General features: G+C 47.6%; 1 protein-coding gene across 2 annotated transcripts in view; it reads right to left on the reverse strand.

Annotated features, from left to right (window-relative positions):
- B4galt1 (beta-1,4-galactosyltransferase 1) overlaps positions 1-19924 on the reverse strand; it is a 58147-nt gene extending 38223 nt beyond the window's left edge. The window contains exon 1 of one of the 2 annotated variants that reach the window (XM_004658379.2): positions 19518-19913. In XM_004658379.2, coding sequence (XP_004658436.1) covers positions 19518-19857 — 340 coding nt within the window. In that variant the 5' untranslated portion in view covers positions 19858-19913. Of the gene's footprint in view, positions 1-19517 lie in introns of both variants that reach the window. The other variant, XM_045134015.1, reaches the window with a different exon arrangement.
- Positions 19925-21285: the final 1361 nt, after the last annotated feature.

Consider the following 21285-nt stretch of genomic DNA (forward strand, 5'->3'; position numbering starts at 1 on the left):
AAAAAATATTCCAAAGTAGTACCCTCCATTCCCCCACTTTCCCCTTTGAAATTCCATTCTCCATCATATCCCCTCCCCATCTCAATCAGTCTCTCTTTTCCTACTCATTTTTTGAAGCAATATCATTCTGACACTAAAACCAAAAAAAGGTATCACAAGGAAAGAAAACTAAAGACAAACATCCTATGATTAAAACAGCAACAACAGGGCTGGAGAGATGGCTTAATGGTTAAGGAGCTTGCCTGCAAAGCCTAAGGACCCAGCCAGGTTTGATTCCCCAGAACCCATGAAAGCCAAATGGCACCTGGTGGTGCATGCATCCAGAGCCCATTTGCAATGAATAGAGGCCCAGGAATGCCCATACTCTCTCTCTTGCTTGCTCTAATAAAAAAAAAAAAAAAAAAAAGGTTTTAAAGCTACAAAATACTGGCAAACTCAACCAAGCAACAAGTACAACATATCAAATATCATGACCAAGTGATATTTATCCTGGCTCTGCAAGGAAGATTTAGTATATAAAAATCAATTCATGTATAATGTTATCAACAGAGAACAGGACTTGACAACAATACCCCTCATCTTTGAGTGATAAAAACACTTAACCAGCCAGGCATGGTAGTGCACTTCTTTAATCCCAGCACTTGGGAGGCAGAGGTAGGATGATTACTATGAGTTAGAGGCCAGCCTGGGCTGGAGTGAGACCCTATCTCGGGGGGGGGGGGGGGGGGGAGGGAATTTAACCAGCTAGAAACAGAGGGGAATTTCCTTAACCCGATTATGGCATCTGTGAAAGTGTCACTGCTAACATCATTCTTACTAGAAGAAAATCTGAGCATTTCCCCTCCTAAGATAAAACCTAAGGATGCCTTCTCATACCATATCTATTCATCACTGTACTGAAGGTGCTCATCAAGGTAATTAAGCAAGAAAAAGCTACTGTGAGAACTAATGAAAATAACACACGTGAAGAACTAACTGTCCCCATGCTCGCTCACTTGGCATATAGCAAGGGACAAACAAGCACAGTGTTCTGGGTGGCTGGAGCCTAGGGCTGTATGCACTGTGGCTCCCACTGACAAAGTCTTCACACTAACCAGCTTATAGACCAATCCTCTAGCTTCTGCCTTCCCACTGGGGCACTGGAGTTGCCACAAGGTTCTAAAACGTTTATGTAGGTGTGGATTTCTCCAGTTAAGAGTCAATCCTGGTTTTCAGGGCCCACTAACAACTCCCCCAGCTCGACACTACATGGCCCTAGCGGAGGCATCAAGTACTCCTACAACCAAGCCTTGACTACATCAGCACTTTTTATGGGAGACCACAAGCAGGAGAGGGGGAGAGAGGCAGAACTGGCACTCCAGGGCCTCTAGCCACTGCCATGGAACCTGACATGTGTGCCACCCTGTGTGCATGCACAACCTGGCACTTGCATCACCTTGTACATCTGGTTTACAGGGATCTGTGGAGTCAAACATGAGTCCTTAGGCTTTCCAGAAAAGCGCCTTAAGTGTTAAGCCATCTCTCCAACCCTACATCAGCACCTTAAAAAAATATATATTGCCAGGCGTGGTGACGCACGCCTTTAATCCCAGCACTCGGGACGCAGAGGTAGGAGAATTGCCATGAGTTTGAGGCCACCCTGAGATTATATAGTGAATTCCAGATCAGCCTGGGTTACAGTGAGACTACCTCAAAAAACTAAATATATGTACATATTTTTTATATATATTAATTTATTTGCCAGCAGAGTTTGGGGAAGAAATGGTGAAAGAATGAGAATGAGAGAGAGGGAATGCATGCCAGGGCCTCCTGCAACTGCAAACAAACTCTGGATGCATGCGCCACCTTGTGCATTTGGCTTACGTGGGCACTGGGGAACTGAACCCAGGCTGTCAAACTTTGTAAGCTAGTGTCTTCAACCACTAAGCTATCTCTCCCTACATCAGCACGCTTTCTTTTTATTTTTTATTTTTTTGGTTTTTCGAGGTAGGGTCTCATTCTAGCCCAGGCTGACCTGGAATTAACTCTGTAGTTTCAGGGTGGCCTTGAACTCATGGCGATCCTCCTACCTCCGTCTCCCCAGTGCTGGGATTAAAGGCATGCACCATCACACCTGGCTTAGCACTCTTTCTTAAAAAAAAAAAAAAAAAAAAATGTGGGCTGGAGAGATGGCTTAGCGGTTAAGCACTTGCCTGTGAAGCCTAAGGACCCCGGTTCAAGGCTCGGTTCCCCAGGTCCCACGTTAGCCAGATGCACAAGGGGGCGCACGCGTCTGGAGTTCGTTTGCAGTGGCTGGAAGCCCTGGCTCTCCCGTTCTCTCTCTCCCTCTATCTGTCTTTCTCTCTGTGTCTGTCACTCTCAAATAAATAAATTAATTAATTAATTAAAAAAAATAAAAAAAGAATTGCATAAAAAAAGTGCCACCCTATGCATCTGGCTTCGTGGCACACCTGACAACATGGCAACACATTCTCAACCTTCCCAGTGTGCATCCACAGACCCTCTCCTTGTGGCCTGGGACAGGTCTGTCCACCCTGGGCAGGTCACAGTCTCCACTAGATTATGGCTCTGGACTCCACTAGTACTTCCCTAAGCCCTGGTCACAGCCTCATACCTCTCCTTTTTCCTCGTAGTCTTGACTCTGCCATAGGGCAGATTTTATAAAGAGATAAATAAGCCTGCACTTGGCAGAAATTGTACAGTACAGCCTGAGGGCCTCAAGGTAAGCTTTCTGTACCCAAGGGATCAGCACTGATGAAGATATTCAGTGCACTGAAAGTATCATAGCCTCATCTCATTTAATCCTCTTACCAGCCTCTTAAGGTAGAAAATCCCCATTTTACAAGAACAAAAAATATTGTGTTGGCTCTTTAAGGAACAATATGCTGAACAGTAGTTCTGACCTGAATCAATGAACCAGAGTGTTCGGTTAAGTCCCAAGTGAACTGTAAATTCAGAAGACATAGACAGTGGCTGGAAGACAAAGGGAGTGACTATTGTAAGTTCAGTGTGGGCCCATCTGCTGAATCTATTAGCTGGTGGTCACTGAAATCACTGGCTCTATCATTCATACACTGAATCACTCTATCACTTATACAATCAAACAGGCTACATATAGTCTATGAAATAGGCACACTGGCATGCACAAGGCCCTGGGTTCGAAACCCGGCACTGCAAACTGTGGGGAGGGAGTGGTAGACACGCGCATAGAAAATGACTACAGGTTCAATGGGAGGAAGAGAAAACACAAGTGAAGATACTCAACAGTGGACACTGCACACCTTATATTTGGCCAGCCAGGACAAATGAACCTGCAGCATATCTGTCATGGTGGAAACTGCCTTCTAATTAGACTGAGGCCCACTCCTTGACAGGGAATACATCCCTGATACTGAAAACTTAAAACAGGTAGTCATGAGCCCTAAGGGTGTAACATCTGCTGCTGTCTGGCTAAATGTATATACTATGCTTATCAAACTGCCCAGTAAGCACTTCTCTTAATGTTCATACTCTTATATTAATGCTACTCTCACTTTTGGTAGAAAATCTTCTCTCTTCAGTGGCAGTAACCTTGGGATGACTCAGAAGGCATCACAGTGCTGGAAAGAAGTGACTGGATTGCTCAATACTACAATATCTCTATCACACCTTCCAAGGCTCAGGGTCTATTGCAGAAGAGGTGGCAGAAAGAATGTAAGAGCCAAAGGAAGGGTAGGACTCCTTACAACGTGCTCCCCCCAAACACAAAATGGACTGGATATCCATGACCTCAGAGTGCCTGACACTACCTACACAAGACCATCATAATAGGAGGAAAAGATCATGACATCAAAATAAAAGAGAGACTGATCAAGTGTATTGACATGGGGAGGGGATACGATAGAGAATGGAGTTTCAAAGGGGAGAGTGGGGGGGGGGAAGGGTATTACCATGGGATACTTTTTTATAATCACGGAAGTTGTTAATAAAAAAATTATTTTGAAGATTAAAAAAATAAAAATAAAAATGACTACAGGGACATACTGGTCTTTCACATTCATAGGACTTTGAGGTACTGAATCAATTTTTCATTTTCTTTTTTTTTTTTTTTTTTTTTTGGTTTTTCGAGGTAGGGTCTCACTCTGGCTCAGGCTGACCTGGAATTCACTATGTAGTCTCAGGATGGCCTTGAACTCTCGGCGATCCTCCTACCTCTGCCTCCCGAGTGCTGGGATTAAAGGCGTGCGCCACCACGCCCGGCCAATTTTTCATTTTCAATGTAGGACTTCACTCTAGCCCAGGCTGACCTGGAATTCACTATGTAGTCTCAGAGTGACCTCGAATATCTTTTTATCCAACATAATTTAAAAGCTTTTTTCCCCTTTGGACCATTTTTGGAATCCACAAACTGGAGCTATCAGATATGAGTTCATCTACTTGGGTTAAATGACAGGCTGCTCAGGCTAACCCAATGGCAACTATCATCTCTATGGATAGTCACATGTAGTTTCCAGGTATCAACTCACATAGTTGTTGCTTGTTTTTGTTTTTTTTTTTTTCAATCTTTATTTATTTTGAGTGAGTTAGAGAGAGAGGGAGAATGGGCACATCAGGACCCCTAACCACTGCAGACAAATCCCAGATGCATGTGCCACCTTGTGCATCTGGCTTATGTGGGTACTGGAGAATTGAACCCGGGTCCTTAGGCTCCACAGGCAAGTGCCTTAACTGTTAAGCCATCTCTCCAGCCCTCACATAGATTTTTGTTTTTATATCAACTCTTTCTAAGTTGGATTTTTACAGCCTGTGTCTGACAACATTCTACATGCCTGGCTTAACATATAAACAAGAGAGGGAAGTTTTTGTTTTGTGCAAATCAGCTCTGCCTGTGGGAGCACTGAAAGAATCATTAGACTCTTTTGGGGGCCAGGGACACTGAGTACTCCAGCAGGAACTGCTCAGAGGGAAATGTGTACACGAGGCTCCTGATAGATCCAATTCTCTGCCTCAGAACCCACATTCTTTAAAAGCCAAGAATTTCTAATTTAGAGCCTGTGAATGATTCCAAACCTCTTGGACGGCAATGTGGCAGTGTGAACCCATGTTGTTGAGACAACCATATCTGGCCTAGAAATTCCTTTCCAGGAATTTATCCCAAGGAAGTAATTCAATTAAAGTAAAGAGCTATGCCTTGCAAAAATGTTCAAGGTTATCTATGGTAGTGAAACCTAGAAGGAAGAAGGGATAGTAGACAAACTGAGTAAGTGGGGCATGATTGTAATCCCAGTAGGCAGGAGATTGAGGCAAGAGGATCAACCAATTAGGGCCAACCAATACTTCTATATACATAGTGAGAGCCTGTCTTAAAAATAAAACTAAGGCCAGGCGTGTGGCGCACACTTTTAATCCCAGCACTCGGGAGGCAGTGGTTGGTGGATCACCGCAAGTTCATGAGTTCAAGGCCACCCTGAGATTATCTAGTGAATTCCAGGTGAGCCTGGGCTAGAGTGAGACCCTACCTCAAAAAACCAAAAAAATAAAATAAATAAAACTAAGCAAAAAAAAATATACTAGCCAAAGCTGGGCATGGTGGTACACTCCTTCAATCCCAGCAGAGGGCAGAGGTAGAAGGATTGCTGTGAGTTCCACGCCAGCCTGAGATTACATAGTGAATTCTAGGTCAGCTTGGGCTAGAGTGAGACCCTACCTCAAAAAACCAACATATAGGGATGGAGAGAATGCTTAGCAGTTAAGGCACTTGCCTACAAAGCCAAAGGTCCCAGGTTCGACTCCCCAGGACCCATGTAAGCCAGATGCACAAGGGGGCACACACATCTGGAGCCCCGGCATGCTCATTTTCTCTCTGCCTGCCTATTTCTGTATTTTTCTCTCTCTAAATAAATGAATTTTAAAATATAAAATAAAATATTAAAGAAAACACAATATATAGTGGCTGGAGAGATGGTTTAGCAGTTAAAGCACTTGCCTATGAAGCCTAAGGATACAGGTTTGATTCCCCACTACCCATGTAAGCCAGATGTACTAGGTGGTACACGCGTCTGGAGTTTGTTTGCAGTGGCTGGAAGAGGCCCTGTTGTGTCCATTCTCTCCCTTCCTCCCCCCGCCTTGTTCTGTCTCTCCAATAAATGCATAAATAAAAATTTTAAAAAAGACAGCCTATAAAGCCAAAGTCAAAATCATCACAAATAAGAACTACAGTCATCCCATCTTATTCAGCATCATCCCACTATTTCAGTCACTCCATTTCAAAAGTTACCCAGCATACCTTTAGAATTGAACTGAGTAAAATTTACAATGTGTGATGATTGTGAATCTGTTGAGGGTCAGGGACAGAATGAGGTAGTTTGAAAATATGACCCCCAATATATTCACTGTTTTATTAGTTTGTAGTTTGCATCTGCAGTCGCCTGACTGGAGGTGATGTTACTGGGCAGATCTTAAGGTATGGTGGTGTTTGAGATTTCAATCTAAAGATATGCAAAGTGTGCCTAGCTGAAGTTCTTGAAGTGTGCTGTGCTGTGTGGCTTTAGGCTTGTGCTTCTCTCTCTGTGTTTGGTCCTGTGTAAGCAGGCCAGATTCTTCTGCCATTATGGAAGCCCCCCTGCCTCTGTAAGCTTCAATAAATATCCCTTCCTCCATTTAAAAAAAAAAAAAGTTACCCAGCATAAACTGAGGTCTGAAAATATTACGCGGAAAATTCCAGAAATAAAAAATATATAAACTTGCCTGGCGTGGTGGCTCACGCCTTTAATCCCAGCACTCGGGAGGCAGAGGTGGGAGGACTGCCGTGAATTTGAGGCCACCTTGAGACTCCATAGTGAATTCCAGGTCAGCCTGGGCTACAGTGAGACCCTACCTTGAAAAACCAAAAAAAAAAAAAAAAATATATATATATATATATATATATATATATATATATATATATATGTACATATATATATATATATATAAACTTAAATAGGTTTTATTACAACATACTGTTGTAAATTTTTTTACTGTTTTTATTTATTACTTATTGTACCTGACTATGCCTATGCCTGATTTAGACATTAAACTTTGCATAGATAAATACGCATAGGAAGAAAAATGACATATATGTGGGGTTTAGTTTTATCCATGGCCTCAAGGTACCCTCAGGAAGACTATATGTAGTATTACCACAAACAAAAACAAACAGTAAGGTCTGGAGAGATGGCTTAGTGGTTAATGTATTTGCCTGCCAAGCCTAAGGACCCAGGTTTGATTCCCCAGGACCCACATATACCAGATGCACAAGGTGACGCAAGCATCTGGAGTTCGTATAGAGTAGCTAGAGGTCCTGCTGTGTCCATTCTCTCCCTCCCTCTCCCTCTTTCTCTCTACCTGCCTCTTTCTCTATCTCTCTATCTCTCTCTCTCTCTCAAATTAATTAATTTAAAAAATTAGGAGGTAGAGAAAGAAGGGTGTTAAAAGACCAAAAGATTCAGCCCAAACTTCAGAAAGGCAACATGAACCAAAGGAGTCTAGCCTGACCTTAGGCCCTACGGCAGAACTGAGAATCCAGTGTCCTTCTAGGTTCTACCCGCGACAGACCATAAAACAGCTCCCTCTAGGGCTGGAGAGATGGCTTAGCGGTTAAGTGCTTGCCTGTGAAGCCTAAGGACCCCGGTTCAAGGCTCGGTTCCCCAGGTCCCACGTGAGCCAGATGCACAACGGGGCGCACGCGTCTGGAGTTCGTTTGCAGAGGCTGGAAGCCCTGGCGCGCCCGTTCTCTCTCTCTCTCTATCTGTCTTTCTCTCTGTGTCTGTCGCTCTCAAATAAGTAAATAAATAAAAAATGAACCAAAAATATTTAAAAAAAAAAAGAAAAGAAAACAGCTCCCTCTATACCTCGCTTTCCCTTCACTGTGTTCCCTCAGCTGGCTGCTGGCCAGCAACAGTCCCCAAGAGTCCCAACCCCACCACCTCCTCTCTGATCATCTTCCGCTCACTCTACCTTCATTTCCTTCCCTCTCCTGCCCTGTCAGTAACTGTAAGCAACAGGTGAGACTTCAGCCTTGCGACACCAGCTGGAAGAAACCACAGAGCACTTTCGGCCTTGGGTCCCTGCCCCTCCCGACAAGAGCATGCTGACACAGAGCAGCCAACATTAGTTGGAAGAGGCCCTTCGTTTCTGACTCTGGCCCTGGCCCAGACTGTCCATTTGACTCCCGGTCCCTCTTCTGTACCTCTGTGCTCCAAGGCTCCCTCTCGCTGACCAAGAGTCCTTCCACTGTAAGGGGCTTCCTGAGAGCAGGGGGCCAGCCCTTTTCATGTCTTCATATAATGTAGTTACTGTAAGCGTGCTGAATGAGCAAATGAGTCCTTGCTTGAGGTCTTCCTCGGGACCCCTCCTGACTTTAGGAGGAAGCTCCCTTGCTGGTCAGGCAGGGCCCCTGCTCAGGCTGTGTGCTGTGCTTATCTGCACGCTGGACATTTCCAGAGAAAGTTCCCAATCTCCTGTACCACAAGAGCCCTTCTTATCTCAGGGTCCTTTCCTGTCTTATTTTTTCAACTTGGTGGTGTCCTGCCATACCAATGGCAGCCCTGGCATTTCAGGATGTCAGAGGCAAAAGGACATTATGCAAAACAGGAAGAAACTTCTAAAGAAAATGGTAAAGGCATTTTTAGAACATACCCTGTCATGAGGCCAAGCAATTATTGAAGCCCCAGCCAGGGCCCCTCCCTGTGATGAGGCCCATGTGGTGGGGCAGGAAAGAGCCTGACCTCACGCTGCATGGGTCATGCTGGTCTGCAGAATCCTGCCCCTCCTCTCAATGCAGCTTTGCCCTCAATCCCAAGGCTTGGTGCCAAGTGACCTCTGGCAACTTCAACACCCAACATTCCCACAGAAGAGAACTTAGCCTCACAGAGCATCCAAAATGGAGTAACTTTAAAATATATTCCTTGTAGCCGGGCGTGGGGGAGCACGCCTTTAATCCCAGCACTCGGGAGGCAGAGGTAGGAGGATCGGCCTGAGTTCGAGGCCACCCTGAGACTGCACAGTGAATTCCATGTCAGCCTGAGCCCCTACCTCAAAAAAAAACCAAAAAAAACAACATATATATATACACACACACACACATAGTCGTCATCCATCCTTGGGAACAGCCAAGCCCAGCAGCTTGAAGCTTTATTGATCCAATCCACCAAGTCCCCGCTGAGGGCCAGCCTCTCTGCTCTGCTGGCAGTCTGCCTGCAGAGAATTCCCAGAAGCCTAAAGAACGCTCACTGCAAGGTCCCTCCCCGGAATCAGGAACACGTGAATGGGTAAAGGCTGCGTGTTCCAGAAACCTGATTTGCTGGGCTTGTCCCCACCTCTCCTCTGTGTCACATCTCAGTGACCACAACAGCACTGGGTTGGCCTACTGGTATTCATCTAGCACCAGCCCTTAGAGCTGCATTAGGGACTTGGCAGCTAAGGAAACAGATGGAGAAGTTACTGAGAAAGCACCACTCCCACGGACTCTCTTCACAAGAGATCTCTGCTCAGCCAGATCCCAGGATCTGTCCTGCAGCCTGACCCTCTGCCCCTACCCCAGGTACTGAGGTACTTTCCTGGTCCTAGTTCCCTTTTTTGTTGCTGTTATTTTTGTTGTGTTTTGTTTTTTTGAGGTAGTTTTGGTTTTGTTTTTGTTTTTTTGTTTTTCGAGGTAGGGTCTCACTGTAGCCCAGGCTGACTTGGAATTCACTATGTCATCTCAGGGTAGCCTCCAACTCAAGGTGATCCTACCTCTGCCTCCCGGGTGCTGGGATTAAAGGCGTGTGCCACCACGCCTGGCTCTAGTTCCCTTTTTAATCAGAATTCTAGACACATCATTCAAAAATAAGTGATATTCATCTGCCAGCGCTATGCAGACCTGTAATTTCTGATGGCTCTACCCTTTGCCTGACAGCTTAAACACTCAGTGCTTCCTAGGCTGGGGAAGAGCTCGGAGGGTGAAATGTTCACAGCCTAAGCATGATGACCCCCTGAGTTCAGACCCTCAGAACCCACACACAACTGCTGGACTAGGGCGTGGCTGACACATGGATCTCTAGGGCTTACTGGTAAGCCAGTCCAGCAGTCAGTGAAGTCTAGGTTCAGTGAGAGATCTGACTCAAAAGAATAAAATAAGGGCTGGAGAGATGGCTTAGTGGTTAAGGGCTTGCCTATGAAGCCTAAGGACCCCGGTTCGAGGTTCAATTCCCCAGGACCTACGCAAGCCAGATGCACAAGGTGGCGCATGCATCTGGAGTTCATTGGCAGGGGTTGGAGGCCCTGGAGCACTCATTCTTTCTCTATCTGCCTCTCTCAAATAAATAAAACTAAAACTAAAAAAAAAAAAAAAAAGATAGAGCCGGGTGTGGTGGTGCATGCCTTTAATAAAATAAAATAAAATAAAATAAATAAGGTAGAGACTGGAAAGGACATCCACCTCCAGCCTCTACATGCACACATATGCATGAACACCAACCAGTACACACATACATAAACACATGCACATCACACATGCATACACACACCAAGAAAAAAAAAAACCTACTGCTTCTTAAAAAGCATTCATTAGGTTTTTTTCTTTTTCTTTTTTTTGTTTTTTGAGGTAGGGTCTCACTCTAGCCCAGGCTGACCTGGAATTCACTAAGGAGTCTCAGGGTGCCCTCAAACTCATGGCAATCCTCCTACCTCTGCCTCCCAAATGCTGGGATTAAAGGCGTGCGTCACCACGCCCGGCTTCATTCTTTTTTTTCTTTGAGAAAACACTCCTATAAAAGCCATCTAAAAAGTACAGTTTTATGTAAGCCTTGTACATAAAACTGTACTTTTTAGAGAAAAAACCTCTATGCATATGTGCTTGACAAAAGTTACATGATAGGGCTAGAGAGATAACTGAGTGGTTAAGGTGCTTGCCTAAGGACCTAGGTTTGATTCTCCAGGTCCCATGTAAGCCAGATGCACATCGTGGAGCATGCATCTGGAGTTCATTTGTAGTGGCTAGAGGCCCTGGTGTGGCCATTTCTCTCTCTCTCTCTCTCTCTCTCTCTCTCCCTCTGTCTCTAATTAATAAATAAAATGATAAAAAAATTTAAAGTTACATGATAAAGAAAGTTATGGAATATTTAGTTGAAAGGGGATGATATTGGCCTTGTGATTTGTTAGTTGGTTTTATTTATTTTATTTTTTATTTTCAAAGGTGGTGCTGGTGACCAAGCCCAAGTCATCACACACACTAGCGCCGCCTGGTTTACACTGAGCTACAAACCCCGCCCACCTTTGTGACTTAATGAGAAAGGCATAGGACCAAAACTGTAACAGAATGCAAGTGCAAAAGGCTGAATGCCAGGCTACCTACATGAACTTATTATGTAAATTGATTTGGAGCTGGAGAGATGGCTTAGTGGTTAAGGAACTTGCCTGCTAAGCCCAAGGACCCAGGTTCGTTTCCTCAGTACCCACATAAGCCAGATATACAAGGTAGTACATGCACCTGGAGTTCATTTACAGTGGCTGGAAACCCTGGCACACCCATTCTCTCTCTAGCACTCAGGAAGCAGAAGTAGGAGACTTACCATGAGTTTGAGGCCACTTTGAGACTACAAAGTGAATTCAAGGTCAGCCTAAGCTAGAGTTAGACCCTACCTGTATATATATATACACACACACATACATACACACACACATATATAAACATGCATGCATACATACATATATATATATTAAATAAATATAAAATATACATATATATATTAAATAAATATAAAATATTAAATATATATTAAATAAAACAGAAATAAGACAGATATCAACCACATTCTTAAACATGTATAAGAAAAAGAATATGGGTATGCTTCTTCCCCCTTCAGGTTTTTATTTTTATTTTTTTGGGGTGTATGTTTGTTTTTCCAGGTAGGATCTCACTGTCCCAGGCTGGCCTGGAATTCACTAGGAATAAAGGCAAATGTTGGGATTAAAGGTGTACACCACCACACCTGGCTAGTCCCCTCTCAATTTTGCAAATTATTTTTAATTAGCCTGCTTTGTTTTTTAGAACTAGAGATCAAATTGAAGACCTCAAATACACAAGGCCTACCACTGAGCTATACCCCCAGCCCTTGCATTTGTTTGCACAAAATGAAGAGATTATTCTCACCCCCAAACTCCCCCCTCTCCCCAAAAATCCACACACACAAAAAGTAAAGCAAGATCTGACATTCGAGTGAGGTAAACCATTCTCCCCTCTGGACTTTGTGAGGGGCTTTGGAGAGGCTGCTTGGTGAGGGGTTGGGGTGGAAAAGAACCTCCAGAACACACCCAGACAAAACTTAGCATCACTGCTAAAGAATTTTAGCTACATGGAGCTGGGTGTGGTGGTGCACACCTTTATTCCCAGCACTTGGGAGGCAGAGGTAGGAGGATCGCCTTGAATTTGAGGCCACCCTGAGACTCCACAGTGAGTTCCAGGTCAACCTGAGCTAGAGTGAGACCCTACCTCGAAAAAAAATAGAAAGAAAAAAGAATTCAGCAATAGCCAATGATATGGGGGAGGGGCCAAGCTCACACTGAACTGAGGAACCTGAAACACCAAGTGTATGAATGACTCACCCCTTGGTCTCCTGAGGTCGAATCCCTTTAGGCCACGTTCACACGGAAGCAGCCCCAGCCAAGCCCTGTTCCCCGCCCCCAAGCCACCAAGATCTTCTAACTAGAGGGCTCTTTTCAGAGGGATTTCCTCATCCTGCAGAGGCAGGGACAAAGGCTCTGACACTGAGGACTCTCCAGTCACTGCTGCCGTCAGCTTCCAAGAGACCTCCCCCAGCTTAGGGACAGGGAGGCAGGCTGAAGGTACCTGTGGAGGCCAATCTCATGCCTTAACTCCCCAATAAGTCCAGTTCTAGATGGCTAGCCCAAGGAGCACATCAGACTATTCCAGAACCAAATATAAAATAATCACAGTACCAGGCTCTCAAAGGAAAGCCAAAAGGGAGGCCATTAGACAAGACTGCCACTCCCTTGGAATTTCCAGATGGATGTGGATTTGAGCAAAATTCCAGCCTCAGCTGGGTGGGCATGGTGGTGCAGCACTTGATCGCCATGAGTTCGAGGCCACCCTGAGACTACATAGTGAATTCCAGGTCAGCCTGGACTAACAGTGAAACCCTACCTAGGCGAGGGGATGGGGGGGGGCGGGTAGGAGGACAAACAAAATTCCAGCCTCTTTCTCTTGGCAAGAACAGGCAGGGACAACGAGTGGGAACAAGGTGCAAGAGCCAGCGTTAAGTGGGTCCTGGAGAAATCACTAGGTTTGACTATAGAATAACTGGGCCACTTTCCCAGATGCTCACAGCCCAACTGAGCCTAAACTGAGTCTGCTGACCCTCACTGTCAAAGCCTGGCTGGTCCCTAGAGTGGAATCTGTCTGAGAGGGGGGGGACTTGGACTCCCTTGGCATTAACTGTCCTATCATTCACAACCCCTATATTAGCCTGGAAATCCCTCCCCTGCTGCTACCCAGAGACGGTAATACCCAGGCAGATGGCTGCGGATGTCTTATTATAATCATTAGCAAGCAGCAAGTTAAGAGTACCTGACAGAGCTAATGTACAGTTTCAGAGAGAGAGGAAAATTTTCACACAATCAAATAAAACCAGGATGGAAGAACTGATATCAACTCTGGGTCTGAAAGAAATGACACTATTAGGGGGAAAGATGAATACACACATACACACACACACACACACACACACACACACACACACACACCAGTTTTCTACATGTTAGAGTCACTTAATTGTCTTCCTTGCTTAAACTGTGAGTTGCTACAGGGAAGACATTTTGCCTTCTCTGTAATTTTAGTGTTCACACAGTACAAAACTAAAAAAGTCACCAGGTGCCTTAGTCATTAAGAACATCTACTTAAGACCTTTGAGAGCTGGAGAGATGGCTCAGGGGATAAAGGTACTTGCTTATAAAAACCAGACAGCCTGGGTTCAATTCCCCAGTACTGACGTAAAGCCAGACACACAAAATGGTGCATGGTGTTCATTTGCAATGGCAGGAGACCATGGCCCATTCATACTTGCCCTCCTTCTCTGTCACATTTTTTTGGGGGGGGTTCAGGTCTCACTTTAGCCCAGGCTGAAATGGAACTCACTCTGTAGTCCCAGGCTAGTCAAATAAAAAAATCTTAACCCCCCCCCCCAAAAAAAAAGCCAGGCGTGGTGGTGCACGCCTTTAATCCCAGCACTCGGGAGGCAGAGGTAGGAGGATTGCCGTGAGTTCGAGGCCACCCTGAGACTCCATAGTGAATCCCAGGTCAGCCTGGGCTAGAGTGAGACCCCACCTCAAAGAAACAAAACAAAATAATGATAATAATAACCTTTGAGGGCTAGAAAGATGGCTCAGTGATTAAAGGCACTTGCTTGTAAAATCTAACTGCCTGGGTTTAATTTCCCAGTACCCATGCAAAGTGTCTGGAATTTGTTTGCAGTGGCAAGAGGCCCTGGCAAAAAGTGTGTGTGTGTGTGTGTGTGTGTGTGTGTGTGTGTGTATACATATATACTATACACACACACATTCTCTCTCAAATAGTAACCTTTAAAAAAAAAATAGTTGGAGCTGGGCGTGGTGGCGCCCTCCTTTAATCCCAGCCCTCGGGAGGCAGAGGTAGGAGAATCACCGTGAGTTCAAGGCCACCCTGAGACTACAGAGTTAATTCCAGGTCAGCCTGGACCAGAGTGAGACCCTACCTCGAAAAAAAAAAAATAGCTGGGCGTGGTGGTGCGTGCCTTTAATCCCAGCACTGGGGAGGCAGAGGTAGGAGGATTGCCATGAGTTCAAGACCACCCTGAGACTACATAGTTAATTCCAGGTCAGCCTGGACCAAAGTGAGACCCTACCTCAGGAAAAAAAAAAAAAGAACTTTGAGCTGACTCATAGATACACCTTATAAAAGATCCACTTCCCAAACTCTGGGCCCTATCAGGCAACTGTACTAAGTATCTACGTTAACTTTGAGAAGAGAACCAGTCTCCTTTTGGGGTGCTATGCCAAGAAACTGCAGTTTGAGTTCAATACCACATCTGGCTCTTATTCTCTGTGCCCCAAGGAACTTCCACCTGCTCCTGTGAAACCCTTTTGCACAAGAAGGAAAACTCTCACACTTGTTCAAACCTGGGGATTTTTTTTAAAAATTTTTTGAGGTAGGGTCTCACTCTAGCCCAGGCTGACCTATAACTCACTATGTAGTCTCAGGGTGGCCTTGAACTTTTGGGGATCCTCCTACCTCTGCCTCCTGAGTGCTGGGATTAAAGGCATGTACCACCACACCCAGCTGGACATGGGATTATTTTATTTCAATTTTTTTTTTTTTTTTGCAATGCTAACGTTGAATCCAGAGCCCTGAACATTCTACCACTAAGCCACATCTTCGTTAAGTCTAAAGTAAATTATAAACAGGGATCACTTCCACTGACAATATGCCATATGTGAAAAAGTAACCAGGTTTGGGCATGAACATGAATCAGATACTCATGGAAGGTGTTTCTGAAGGACCATGACAGTAAGGCTCACTTTTTTCTTGACCACCTGGGGATCTGCCTGAATTGGAAGAAGCTAAGGTCTTCAAGCTCTTTTCTCTGTTCCAGGAAGGTCATGGTATATCTAACACAACTGTTAGACAGGTTTATATCAATAAATGATTGCCCCCAGCAAAAAGGAGCAGGACACAACTCATTTAAAGGATGAATTACTTAAACCCAATAGCTTCGAGGTCTGAACACAGTGAGGATCTCTATGCCTCCTCCTAGGATGACACTCCACCCTAGAGTCATAGAACTGGTGGGTGAAAAATAGCCTTCTCAGCCGGGCGTGGTGGCGCACGCCTTTAATCCCAGCACTCGGGAGGCAGAGGTAGGAGGATCGCCGTGAGTTCAAGGCCACCCTGAGACTACAGAGTTAATTCCAAGTTAGCCTGGACCAGAGTGAGATCCTACCTCGAAAAACCAAAAAAAAAAGAAAAAAAATAGCCTTCTCCCCAGCCTCACAGTACACTCTGTCCTGCTCACGTCCACATGTGCACGCACGGAGGTCAGCAGCAGCCTGCTGGAGAGACACAGAGAGTAAAGGGCCCAGCAGAGATCTAGCACGTACTATACCCTTGATGGACGCAAACCATTGAGCGAACAGAACCCAGGAAAACCAGGGAAGCTGGCTCATGAACAAATGCTCTCCCAGAGCCTGGGTTACCTACAGCTGCTGCTTGCTTCTCCTTTTTTTAAAAAGTATTTTATTTATTTATTTATTTGAGAGAGGGAAAGAGGAAGAGAGGAAGAGAGAAAGAGTGAATGGGTATGCCAGGGCCACCAGCCACTGCAAAGGCACTCCAGATGCATGAGCCTACTTGTACATCTGCCTTACATGGGTCTTGGGGGAATCGAACCAGGGTCCTTAGGTTTTGTAGGCAAACGCCTTAACCACTAAGCCATTTCCCCAGCCCTTGCTTTTCTCTTTGAACAAATGAAGAGGATCTCCTCAAAGCACTGCTAGGCAAAGGGTGTTTGAGGTTTAAGCAGCCCCAGAACTCACCTTGCTCCCTTGAGAAACTGTAGTATCCATCCCAGACCCTAGCTGAGCCCCAGGGCCAGCCCTGCTTTTCCCAACCAGGCCAGTCTGATGTGCTTGCTGCCCACATCCCCCCCCCCCACACACACACACTCCACACACACTCGCTGCCTCCAAGCCAACTGCCTGTGCCACAGCCAGTCAAATCATGTTGGACTGTGCCAAATCTGAGCAGATAAACATTCGGGAAAAAGATAAACATTCCGGGAAAGAACCGTAAGGCTGCTGCTCCTTCCATCTCAGGCAAGCACCCAGGTGGCCAGAAAAGGGAGCCTCACTCTCAGGGTCAGCAGTGCGGTGTGGCTGGTGCAGACCCCCAAGGGGTGACCAGACTACCTAGAACTCTAGGGGAAAATGAGAGGATTCAAGGAAGGCCTCCTACCCTGCTGCAGCCCACACTTCTGGAGGGCCTCACAGGAACCTACAGAGGGACTCCGAACACTACAGTCACACCTGACGTGCAGAGGCAGGGTTCTGAGCCCAGCCTATCTGAAATCCATTCAAATGCTCTGAGTGACAACCCAGAGACAGAACAAGCAGTGACCCATTAGCAGCCCAGCCTGGTGCCTAACCACCTCAAAGCCACCAGCTATGAGCTGAGAGGGATCCAAGCATCTGGCTCAGACCTCTGGACACCAGACAGTACAGCCAAGTCGGGGAAAGGAACTGCAAGGAGTGAAAAGGCCACAACCCTAACCCCCACGGATGCTTTCTCCCACCAACCTCAAAACCACCCAGCGAGGGCTTTGAGCGACACCTGCCCAGTTCAACAGATGGGTTTGCCTTCCCCAACCCACACACTCCAGACAGATTTACAGCTTTCTTGAGATCCCTCCTTGGCAAAGAACTCTGCTCTAAATGCTTCACCCAACCATTCAAACCTAAGGGCTCAGTTAAAATGGAGACAAGGCTCCTACCCTCATTTCTGGGGTTGCAGCCTCAGCAGCAGGATACACAGCAGTCCATGCAAGTCACAAGAAGGCAGCCAAACCTCAGAGGAAGGCCAGGCTCTCACCCAGCCCTTCAAAGTGTTCTCTCAAGAAGGCCTTTTGAGCAGCCAATTTCAGAATCAAGTTAGCAACACTAGTAACTGGTGACAAGCTGCTCACTAACACCACCATATTACCAAGCCAAACCAAGCAATACACAGCATAGCTCTAGTCACTGCTGCGACTCTCCCATGTTACCAAGAAGGCCCTATACCTTAAGCACCAGTCAACTAAACATTAATTTCCTAATTCATTTCTCTTCCTTTCTGCACATTGCTCAGACACAATCAAAAACAAAAGCAAAACGCCTGTGGTCTGGAGGACTCAGTCACCCTCTCCCTCTTTTCTCTGTGTTGTTCAGAGCCATCTCCATGGGAGTCTAAGAAAAACGGTACTTCAAGGTCTCAAACAAACTGCACTGCTACGTGATTATGAGCTGTCATGGGCTGTATGCCTACTGCTACGTGCCTTATATTTAATGTACACAACCTCGATTAGTCCTCAAAACAACCCTGTGAGGTAAGCACAGACAAGCCCTCTTTACACAAGAGGAAGAAACTGTACCGTGCCTGAGGTCAGACATTTAGCAGCAGGACAAAGATTCTACTTCATTTTTAATAGATCTGCTCTGATTCTCAGCTTAGTCACTAAGTCCAAAGGAGCTCAATTTTGTGCTTTGAGACAGACTCCCTCATGACACTTCATGTTTGACCAACTCCAAGAGGTTCCTCCCAAACTTGATATGAAAATACTGCAGTAATTGTTGGAGAAATTGAGCAAGAGCCTGTAGAAAGGCCTGCTCTGCCAGGGCTCTCCCGGAATGTGACAGAGCTATTGGCCCACTGCCTGCCAGCCAGCCTGCCTGGGCCCCTCACTCAGAACGACCTCCTCTAAAACCTGGCAGTAGAACTGAACGACCACCTGTCTGGTAACCCTGGGAGCAACCTGTGGAGGCCTTAGACCCGAAGGCCTGTGCGTTCGGGTCAAAGAGAGGTCCACGCTGAGGTTACCCCCCTCCTAGCATAGACAATGCAAACCCACCTAGCAGAGCTGTCTGTCTACCATGAACTGCTGAAAAGCTGAGTATGGATCCCTTGGACAAGGACTGCCAGGAAAGGACAGCTTGTCTCAGCTAACTAGTTACATTTTAGCCCTCCTGCCCCACCCCCCCACCCCCGCCCCCTCAAAAAAAGTATACAAGCCCTCTGTCGCTGGGAAGGGCCCTGCTCACTTTCCTTTGGGGAAACTTTTAGGAGGAAGTTGGGGATGGAAGAGAGGGCCCCAGGTTAGGGTTCTGCACAGAAGAGGAAACATCACAACAATAACTCACTGAGAGCTCATCCTCATTAATTAAAGCCTTAGTTACACTGTTTCATTTACCCTTCCACAGTAACCCCCTAAGTAGATACTATTATCTCCATTTACCAGAAAGAAAACCTTAAGCACAGTTGAGTCACTAGCCCAAAAGTTAAAAAAAAAAAAAACCTCAGGGAAGTGGCTCTAGTGAAAGCCGGACAGAGAGACAAGTCAACGTCTCTGAGAGGTTAGGGGGGTCACAGTCAGTCCCCCAGATGCGGGTTGCTCTGTGCCATCTGATAGTTCCCACTCATGTTAGTACAGCGAGGCAGGTCCAAGCCTGAAGCAGATCCAAACTCCAAAAACTTCTGAGCCTTGGGCCGGAGCAGAGACGTCTCTAGGGGGATTTCTCTGGTGCCGGGGATGGAAGAGTCCATCCAGGGGCTTCCCTAGCGGGCCCCAGGACCTTGAGACCACCGCCAACCAAGGGACAATCGGTCCCCCCATCCGATCTAGAATTAGGAGGGCTGGCAGTCGTGAAAATCAGACCTCGGGGAAAGAAGTGTGTGTGTTGGGGGGTGGGGGGAGTCCCGGTCTTCGGAGACGAGTCCTTACCGAGCAGCGGGGACTCTTCGGGGCACGCGGGCAACGACAGTGCCGTGGTGGGGGACAGGGGTACCGAGGTCAGGTTGTCGGCCGGCTCGGAGGAGACTCTGCCCAGCGGAGGCGGCGGCCCTGCGGCCCGGGGCCGGGGCTCCCCCGAGGGCTGCCCCTGCAGCGGCGGCGGCGCTCCGATGAGCTGGGGCAGGCGGCGCAGGTCGCGGCCCGCCAGGTAGTAGACGACGGTGACGCCGAGGTGCAGCGCGCACACGGCCACGAGCAGGCGGCAGGCCCGCTGCAGGGTGGCGCCGGGCATCGCGGCGCTGCCGCCCAGGAGCGGCTCCCGGAACCTCATCTTCCCGCCGCCGCTTTAAGGGTGGGGGGTGGGCTGCAGACCGAGGGGACGGCCCGCCCGCAGGCCGCCCGCCAGACGCTACCCGACCACGGCGACGGGGGAGGGGTCGGGGAGGGGGGCGAAGGAGCGCGGCGCCTGCGAGCGGCGGCCGACTGCCCGGACGCGCGGTTCCCGAGCGAGCGGGGAGGAGGCGCCGCGGGCGCGGGCGGGCGAGGCCGCCGCGGGGCGGGGCCTGGGGAGGGGGCGGGGCCTAGTCAGGGGCGGGGCCTGGAGGGGCGGGGCCTCGGGAGGGGCGGGGCCTCGGGAGGGCGGGGCGGGCAGCCGCCGCTGGAACCTGGATCCCACGCCCATGGGCGGGCGGGCTCCTCCCCGCCTCCTCTCCCGCCCCGGTGTAAGTTGGGGGGGAGCCTACCAGGTCCTGGTGTCCGCAAGGACCAGGGTGCGGGACGCTGTCCAGAGGGACTGGGCACCCTGGCCACCTTCCAGCCCGTAGGCATCGGTAGCCCCGAGGGGTACCGAGGGACTGGAGCCCAGAAAGGTGGTCCAGGAAGCGGGCTTGGGTGCCCTGCGAAGGTTCTGAGAGATCCCCCAGCCTATCCCGGGTCAGGCTGCAGGTGAGGGAGCTTGTAGGAAGGGAGGCCCTTACAGAGAGTTAAGGTGAGAAAAGTACAGAGTTGCCCTTTCTCTCGCCCCGCTGTGGTGTATGTCGGGTTAGACACTTTCAGAGGCCAGCCTGGCTCGGTTCTTTCTGAATGCATGCCACCTCTCAAGGACACATGCTTTGAGAAGTGTGTAGCGCAAAGCTATCGTAGAGCGCTGGTGTGCAGGAGAGCGATCGGTTTTACGTTGGGCACCGAGTAAGAATTACACCCCCATTTTACAGAGTTCAAAAAGCCGGTGTGGAGGTGGGGTATACCTGTAATACCAGCAATTTGGAGGTGGAGGCAGGAGGATCCAAAATTTGAAGCCAGTTTGGGTTACCCACATGGCAAGACTCCAAAAAACAAAAACACAAAGCGGGGCGTGATGGCGCACGCCTTCAATCCCAGCACTAGGGAGGCAGAGGTAGGAGGATCGCCGTGCGTTCGAGGCCACCCTGAGACTCCATAGTGAACTCCAGGTCAGCCTGGACCAGAGTGAGACCTTACCTCGAAAAATAAAACAAACAACAAACAAAGGGGGGGGGTGCTGGAGAGAGGGCTTAGCGGTTTAGGTGTTTGCCTGCAAAGCCAAGGGATCCCGGTTAGACTCTCCAGGCCCCACGTAAGCCAGATGCACAAGGGGGTTTGCATTGTCTGGAGGCCCTGGAGTGTCCATTCTCTTTCTCTCTCTCTCTCTTTCAAGTAAATAAATAAATATATTTTAAAAATAAACCTCTGTCCTTAAAACAACAACAACAAAAACCAGGGTTCAGGCCCAAGGAGGTTA

Source organism: Jaculus jaculus, chromosome 1 (assembly GCF_020740685.1).
Source record: "Jaculus jaculus isolate mJacJac1 chromosome 1, mJacJac1.mat.Y.cur, whole genome shotgun sequence".
Taxonomy (NCBI): Eukaryota; Metazoa; Chordata; class Mammalia; order Rodentia; family Dipodidae; genus Jaculus; species Jaculus jaculus.